The sequence below is a fragment of the Propithecus coquereli genome, unplaced genomic scaffold (assembly GCF_000956105.1).
Source record: "Propithecus coquereli isolate 6110/MARCELLA unplaced genomic scaffold, Pcoq_1.0 Scaffold120, whole genome shotgun sequence".
Taxonomy (NCBI): domain Eukaryota; kingdom Metazoa; phylum Chordata; class Mammalia; order Primates; family Indriidae; genus Propithecus; species Propithecus coquereli.
In genome coordinates this window covers 2,354,766-2,361,817 of record NW_012136081.1, presented here as the reverse complement: position 1 = coordinate 2,361,817, position 7,052 = coordinate 2,354,766, and the positions used below count along the sequence as shown (strand labels likewise).

The following is a 7,052-nucleotide window of genomic DNA, read 5'->3' as shown; positions in this document are numbered from 1 at the left end:
GCCCAGCAGGCAACACTTGCCCAAGGTCACACTGTCAGCCACGGAGCCCAGGAAAGAGGAGCTCCTGTGCTTCAGGCTCGCGGGTGTGTTCCGCAAGGCCCGCCCGGGCGCGCCCCAAGACAGGGCGGAAGCGTCACGGCCGGGACCCACCGGCTGGTCCAGCGACCGCGGCCCGCAACCGGCCCGGCCAATGATAAGCCGCGGAAGGAGGGGGCGGGCACTTCCGCTTCGGGGAAGGGGCGGAGCCTGTGGGGCTGTCTGGCCGGCGAGCGGGAGCGCCTGGTGGAGGCGGGAGCTTCCGGACCCTGGGAGGGGGTCCCAGCGCGTCCGAGTTGGAGGCAGGACCCCTGGGTGTGGGACACATGGGCATTTGGGGGTGGAACCCAGGATCTCTGGGTGGAAGGGATACCTGGAGTCCCAGGGATTTCTAGCAGCAGGGACTCGGGACTCTTGCGGGGATGACAGGACACGTTACTGCCCAAAGAGTGGTCAGGGGGATGTAGAAGGGCTGAGGGTACCCTCAGAAGATCTGTGACGGAGGGAGCCATCTGCTTACCCAGGGGTGACTGTGGCGCCCCCTCGCCCCCGGCTGACAGGCCTGGTTGTGTCCTCCCATAGAGCTGCCCTGTACAGACCATGGACCCTGAGGTGTCCCTGCTGGTGCAGTGCCCTCCCGGGGGGCTGCCCCAGGAGCAGGTACAGGTCGAGCTGAGCCCAACCTACGACCGTCGCCCACTACCAGGTGGGGACAAAGCCATCACTGCCATCTGGGAGACCCGGCTACAGGCCCAACCCTGGCTCTTCAACGCCCCCAAGTTCCGCCTGCACTCAGCCACCCTGGTGCCCATTGGCTCACAGAAGCCACAGCTGCTCCTGCGCCTGGGCCTTACTTCCTACAGAGACTTCCTGGGCACCAACTGGGCCAGCTCAGCTGCCTGGCTGCGACAGCAGGGGGCCGCTGATTGGGGTGACAGGCAAGCCTATCTAGCGGACCCACTGGGGGTGGGCGCCGCACTAGCCACTGCCGATGACTTCCTTGTCTTCCTGCGCCGCTCTCGGCAGGTGGCTGAGGCCCCTGGGCTGGTGGACGTGCCTGGTGGGCACCCTGAGCCTCAGGTGAGGTGCCAGACTGGGTGCAAAGGCACAAAGACCCAGACAGCTCAGGGAGCTTCAACTCTCAGCCCTCCCAGCTTTGGTTTCCTCATTCCTTAAGGGGAAAATTGGCCTGGTGTTTCTCTGAAAATCTGCTTAGGGCACCCCTGCAGCCTCCCAACCGACCCCTGCCCCAGGCCTGTGGGAAGCTAGGAAACACAGGGTCGGGATGGGGGGAGGTGGGCAGAGGAAGAAGATACCCCATCCCACCCCCAATGCCCCATGTGACCCCTTCCTAGCTGGACCTCTGGTCGTCCACCTGAAAAAGGAAGGCCTGGGTTAGGGTAGCACCAAGACTCTTACACCATGCCCACGCCATATCTTCAGAGCCAGCAAGTATGGGGGAACACAGGGCAGGAGAAGGTGGGGAGCAGGGGCTGAGCCTGACCTCTTACAGGCCCTGTGCCCTGGTGACAGCCCCCAGCACAAGGACCTCCCTGGGGAACTGGTGATACGTGAACTCTTCTCCAGTGTCCTGCAGGAGATCTGTGATGAGGTGAGTGACAGTGACCGAGACAGAGTTGTGGGCATGAAGGGAGGGAATAGAACTTGCCAGAATTCCACAGGTCTGGGCTGGCAGGAGGGTCTGCAGGCATCTGGCTGGCATTAGGGAAAGGCTTGGCTTTGCAGCTAGGCACACTAGGAAGGGAATTCTAGCCCTCAATACCCTATGCCTCAGGTTCTTCCTCTTTACAATGGAGACCATGATAAATGTCTTGCCTGTTCCCCAAGTTTGTTGAAAAAGAATTAAAAGTCAGTTACTAAACTGACTTTTCTTGGGCGACCTTGGGTAACTGATTCAATCTCTCTGGTTCCAACTTTCCTATCTGCAAAACAAATATGCCTAAGATCTGACATTCTGTGGTGCTGGGTGCTTGACCTACAAACTGTAAAATGCTGTACAAGGTCAGCAGGCTATTTTCCATTGAGAGAGTCAGAGATGTGGGCAGTGGGCACTGACAGGTGGGACTCTCTGGCCTAGGTGAACCTGCCACTGCTCACCCTGAGCCAGCCCCGGCTGTTGGGCATTGCACGCAATGAGACCAGTGCCGGCCGAGCCAGTGCCGAGTTCTACGTCCAGTGAGTGGGCTCTGGGGCACATGATCCTGGGTCTTGGGGAGGTGGGTGGCTGAGGCAGCTGGGGCTCCACAGGGTCCCTACAGGGGCTGGTCACCCATCAAGCCACCCTCATGTTCTTGTCCAGGTGCAGCCTGACTTCTGAGCAGGTGAGGAAGCACTACCTGAGTGGGGGACCCGAGGCCCATGAGTCAACAGCAATCCTCTTTGTGGAGACACAGGTGCGGGGAGGCAAACTGCATCTTGCTTGGATGCCAGGGTTGGGGTCCACAAAGAGGCCTGGTGATGCATGTCTTGGGGGAGGAAGTGGCTGGGTTGGACAGGGGACACCCCAGTCTCTCAGAGTTTCCTCCAGAGTCACAGACTTGCCCTCAGCCCAAAGGAAAGGTCCAGGCCTGTTCAGCCCCTCAGCATGTCTCCCTAGGGACAGTGCAGTGCAGAGGGCTCTGAGGCTCAGGAATTCTGGGTACCCGCAGGAGATATGATAAAGGCTGGATGTCTGGGTCTGGTTGTTTACCCACAGAATGTGCAGAGACTGCAGGAGACCGAGATGTGGGCTGAGCTCTGCCCCTCCGCCAAAGGCGCTATCCTCCTCTACAACCGGTCTAGGGAAGTGCAACCTGAGTGGCCCTAGGGTCCCCAGCCCTACCACCAGTTCTCTGAAGAAAATAAAAGACTTTATTCTTTGATTCTGTTGGCATCTGCTATTTCGTGAGACAGAGAGGGGTGCTGGGAGAGCCCTGGGTGTGTGAGACAGACAGAACAAGTGACATGAAACCCCCTCCCCCCCCCACACACACAGAGACAGGGCGTGGTGGTTCACGCCTGTAATCCTAGCACTTTGATAGGTGGAGGCTGGAGGATCACTTGAGCCCAGGAGCTGGAGACCAGCTTGGGAAACATAGCGAGATCCCGTCTCTACAAAAAAATGAAAAACAAAAATTAGAGCTTGGTGGCACACGCCTGAAGTCCCAGCCACTAGGGAGGCTGAGGCAGGACGTTCATTTGAGCCTGGGAGTTGGAGGTTTGCAGTGAGCTATGAGGACGCCACTGCACCCCAGCCTTGGGAAGGTTGGGATGCAGGCCCCAGGACGACTATGGGGTGGAAGCACCTCTGTGAAATGGGCCTCGCTGCAGAGCGGAGCAACAGCCACGTCCGCTAAACGGAGGGATGGCGGCTGGGCCGACAGTCTCACTGAGGACTAGGCTCCATTCGGCCGCTTCCCAGGCGGGCGCTCGCGCAGGTCCGCAGGTCCGCAGGCCTCGACTTCGGTGGGTGGGTCTGAGGCCTCAAAAGCCAATAGCCGCACGGGGGCGGGGTCGCCGCGCCTTCCCGCCTGTTGGGCGTGGCCTTGGCGCCTAAACCAATGAGGGTGCGGAGGCGGGGCCTGGCTAGGCGCCGGAAATGGCGTCCGTGAGTGCGAAGGGGGCGGGGCCTGGTTGTGGCTCCTCCTTCATCGGTCCCCAGGCTCCCTACGCAGGTATGGGGGTCGCAGAGTCCCGGACCGGTTGTTCGCACACCGAGGCCAGTGCGGGGAAGGGCTCCGGACGCCCCAGTCAGAGGCGGGGGAGAGTCCAGGACACGAGGGTCTGCTGCTGAGCAAGAAGGCCGTCCCGGGCCTGCTTCAATCTTCCTTCGCAAGAAAACGGAGCCAAGCCCCTTCCCTCTGCCCTCGGGGTACCTGAAGTCTGGCCCCGCCCTGGTCCCAATGCACTCTTGGTGGCCTCCTTTCTCCCGCTGCCCGCCCACCACCATGCCGCCCCTGCTGCCCTTGCGCCTATGCCGTCTGTGGCCCCGCAGCCCTCCCACTCGGCTCCTCGGAGCGGCCGCCGGGCAGCGGTGAGTTGGGCTCTGGGGGCCGGGCCCAGTGGTTCAGTGGTTTCTGTTGCGGGCTGCCCTATATACTGAGACAGTTGTGGTCTCTAGTCTGTGTCTGGTGCCTTACAGCCTTGTCTCAGGTAACCTTCACCTTCAATGCTGAGGACACTGAGAATCAGAGGTAAAGAGACAGCCCCCAAGATCATACAGCGATTTAAATGGCAGATCAGGAATTTGAGTCCACGTCAAACGCAATGCTCTGTCCAGAATTCTAGTGGTCGTCAAGCATCACTGTGCATAACTGACTTGCGGGGGGTGGGTACGTGGGGTACAGAAATGCAGTTTCCTGGGCCTTGCTCTGGAGATTCTGAACTGGAGGAATGAGGTGGGTGGGGCTCAGGAATCTGTTTTTTTAAACAAATTTTTCAGGTGTTTCTGATGCTAGGGATCTGAGGATTACACTTGGAGGGGTCCTGATCTGCACTATGCCTGAAACACTGCAAAAGAAAGGAGCTATCTGCAGATATGTCTTAGGGCCTATCTTAGCACTCAGCTTCTGGTGGCTAAATTGAAGGGTGTGGCCCAAGGAGGCTGGGAGGGGCAGGGCAGAGGTATCCTCTGGGTTCCCTCAGCCCCTACAAGTTTGGGACTCTCTCCACAGGTCCAGCCCGAGTAATTATTATGAACTGTTGGGGGTGCATCCTGGTGCCAGCACTGAAGAAGTTAAACGAGCTTTTTTCACCAAGTCCAAAGAGGTACCAGTGCCCCTAAGATGAGTAGAGGGGAAGAGGAAATATGAGCCCAAGTTCCTAGGAGTAGACCTGTGTCTCTGGCTGGTGCCACATCCCTTCAGCCTGCATAGGGAGTGGGAGGCACTCAACCGGCAGGGGTCTGGCCTGGTGGGAGGAAAGGCTGGGGGCAGGAGCCAGGGGTCCTGTCTGCTGGGCTGGGCTTGGTTTTCTTGACCTGCCTGTTCTTGAGGATTCTAGGCCAGGGCATATGGTGAGAGCAGGGGGCTGACAGGTCGGGAGGGGGCAGAGGTCTGTGTTTTCTGACTCTCTGGCCTTCTGGAGGGGTGGGCAGGCCTGAAAGGGTTGCTGGCCAGGGTTGCTGGCCTCTGGGAATGATTGGAGCCCTTGTTGGTGGATGGGTCCTGGGAAAGGGAGATAAGGGGAGTCCTGCCCTACCCCAGCTGCACCCCGACCGGGACCCTGGGAACCCAACCCTGCACAGCCGCTTTGTGGAGCTGAGTGAGGCATACCGCGTGCTCAGCCATGAGCAGAGCCGCCGCAGCTATGACCACCAGCTCTGCTCAGCCAGCCCCCTGAAGTCTCGAGGAAACACAGCCCACCCCAAGTCTGCCCACCAAACACACAGGTACAGTAGTCCTGCCCCCAGCTTGTTCCCACCCCCAGGTCTCCTGAGGAGGCTTATCCCCACACTATCCCTTCCTCTGCCTCCTAGCAGCTCCTGGGCACCCCCCAACGCACAATACTGGGCCCAGTTTCATGGTGTGAGGCCGCAGGGGCCCGAATCGAGGCAGCAGCAACATAAACTCAACCAGCGAGTGGTGGGGTATTGTCTCCTGCTCATGCTGGCAGGCATGGGCCTGCATTATGTCGCCTTCAGGTGTATCTCTGTCCTCCCCTGGGGTGATGGGCCTAGGGCAGGAGGGTGGGTGAATCCCAGTGTGGCCTGCCATCCATCCACAGCCCTCTATGGCCTGCAGTCTTGCGTTTCTCAGGCTAAGGACTGCATGAAATCAGTCTCTGGAGCCTTCCCTTGGTAAAGGCAGCACTGCATGAAGGGCTAATGTCATTTTCAGTTTTTCATCATTTGAATGTAAATCTTTGGTGCCGGCTGCCAGAGAGGGCTGCAGCCAACCAAAATCATGTACAAGAAGCCAATGTGTTGGAACTGGGCCTCTCTAGCAGCGGTCCTCATTTATTTGGCAGTCTCCCCAGCACTCTCTCACCCCATCCATGAAGTGGATTTTCTACAGCAAAGATACCTAAAGGCCAGTGCCCACTGCTAGCAGCTGCCTAGTTCAGAGATAGAGTTAGATGTAGGTACAACCCTTTCTAGTCTCCTGGGAGGAGCACTGCCATGTCCACAGCTGCTGTCACCACCTTCAGCAGGACAGCAGGGACTTGGGGTGCCACTGGACCCTGGACAAGCCAGGCCACTCTGTGTCATTCTCCCCACCTATCCCAGGCAGGGTTGGGCTGAGGTCCCCACAGATGTAAAGCTGGGAGGCCCTAGAGTGGGGTGGGAGGGGGATAGAACTTGAGGGACAGGAGGGACTGGAGTCCCAGGGTTAACTGTGACCCCCTTGCAGGAAGTTGGAACAGATACACCGTAGCTTTATGGATGAAAAGGATCGGATCATCACTGCAATCTACAATGACACTCGGGCTCAGGCAAGGTCTGTCCCTGCTCTCTTCTGACCCCTGCTCCCTGTCCTGGCACCACCCTCTGGGATCCCTGTCCCAACCTCCCAGGTTCTCTCTCCTCCAGGGCCAACAGAGCCAGGCTCCAGAAGGAGCAACTGCAGAAGCAGCCGCCACCACCCGGGCCTCCCCAAGGCCCTGGGCTCGTGACCCCGGGCACCAGCCCCTGAGGAGCTCACCTGGGTGGGGCCTGCTCTGTGCTCCCTCCTTGCTTCCTTCCCAGGACTGCCCACTCCCCAAAACGCGTGCAATAAAGTGATTTTCAGAGCTCATGTCCGCCTTCCTCCTTCCGGCCCAGCGCCCCTCGCTCCAGCCTCGCCTTGGGGCAGCTCCTCGACCTCTGGGTTCTTGCGACGGCGACCCGGGAGCCCGGCCCCCTGGGCGGTGCGTCCCCTTTCCCCCGCAGCGCCGGGAGGGGGTGTGTGGAGGGGCGGGCCCCGCCAGCGGCCTCGCCAGCTCTCCGCCGCCCCGCCCCCGCCCCACGGCCCGGTGGGGAGCGCGTGTCTGGGTCACATGAGCCGCCCGCCCGCCAGCCCGGGCCCGGCCCCCCGCCG

General features: G+C 60.0%; 2 protein-coding genes across 3 annotated transcripts; both read left to right on the top strand.

The window, feature by feature from the left end:
- The first annotated feature begins 272 nt into the window (after nucleotides 1-272).
- NUDT22 (nudix (nucleoside diphosphate linked moiety X)-type motif 22) lies at nucleotides 273-2,918 on the top strand. 2 transcript variants are annotated; one of them, XM_012665384.1, is made up of 6 exons: nucleotides 273-338; nucleotides 619-1,116; nucleotides 1,550-1,648; nucleotides 2,135-2,232; nucleotides 2,357-2,450; nucleotides 2,753-2,918. In XM_012665384.1, the coding sequence occupies exons 2-6, from the start codon at nucleotides 637-639 to the stop codon at nucleotides 2,861-2,863; spliced, it is 882 nt and encodes a 293-aa protein (XP_012520838.1). In that variant the 5' UTR covers nucleotides 273-338; nucleotides 619-636; the 3' UTR covers nucleotides 2,864-2,918. The 2 variants fall into 2 exon arrangements, with proteins under 2 accessions (XP_012520838.1, XP_012520839.1); XM_012665385.1 differs by having other exon boundaries at nucleotides 273-351.
- A 770-nt stretch (nucleotides 2,919-3,688) lies between these two features.
- On the top strand, nucleotides 3,689-6,757 carry DNAJC4 (DnaJ (Hsp40) homolog, subfamily C, member 4). Its single transcript, XM_012665383.1, has 6 exons — nucleotides 3,689-4,069; nucleotides 4,710-4,803; nucleotides 5,241-5,425; nucleotides 5,516-5,677; nucleotides 6,387-6,473; nucleotides 6,566-6,757. The coding sequence occupies exons 1-6, from the start codon at nucleotides 3,939-3,941 to the stop codon at nucleotides 6,666-6,668; spliced, it is 762 nt and encodes a 253-aa protein (XP_012520837.1). The 5' UTR covers nucleotides 3,689-3,938; the 3' UTR covers nucleotides 6,669-6,757.
- Nucleotides 6,758-7,052: the final 295 nt, after the last annotated feature.

Excerpts from the sequence above, each read along its gene's own strand:
- NUDT22 (XM_012665384.1), top strand. The coding sequence starts at position 637 with ATGGACCCTGAGGTGTCCCTGCTGGTGCAGTGCCCTCCCGGGGGGCTG. Across the intron at positions 1,117-1,549 it reads GTGGGCACCCTGAGCCTCAG|GCCCTGTGCCCTGGTGACAG; the intron begins GTGAGGTGCCAG and ends GACCTCTTACAG. Across the intron at positions 1,649-2,134 it reads TGCAGGAGATCTGTGATGAG|GTGAACCTGCCACTGCTCAC; the intron begins GTGAGTGACAGT and ends TCTCTGGCCTAG.
- DNAJC4 (XM_012665383.1), top strand. The coding sequence starts at position 3,939 with ATGCACTCTTGGTGGCCTCCTTTCTCCCGCTGCCCGCCCACCACCATG. Across the intron at positions 4,070-4,709 it reads GGAGCGGCCGCCGGGCAGCG|GTCCAGCCCGAGTAATTATT; the intron begins GTGAGTTGGGCT and ends CTCTCTCCACAG. Across the intron at positions 5,678-6,386 it reads CTGCATTATGTCGCCTTCAG|GAAGTTGGAACAGATACACC; the intron begins GTGTATCTCTGT and ends ACCCCCTTGCAG.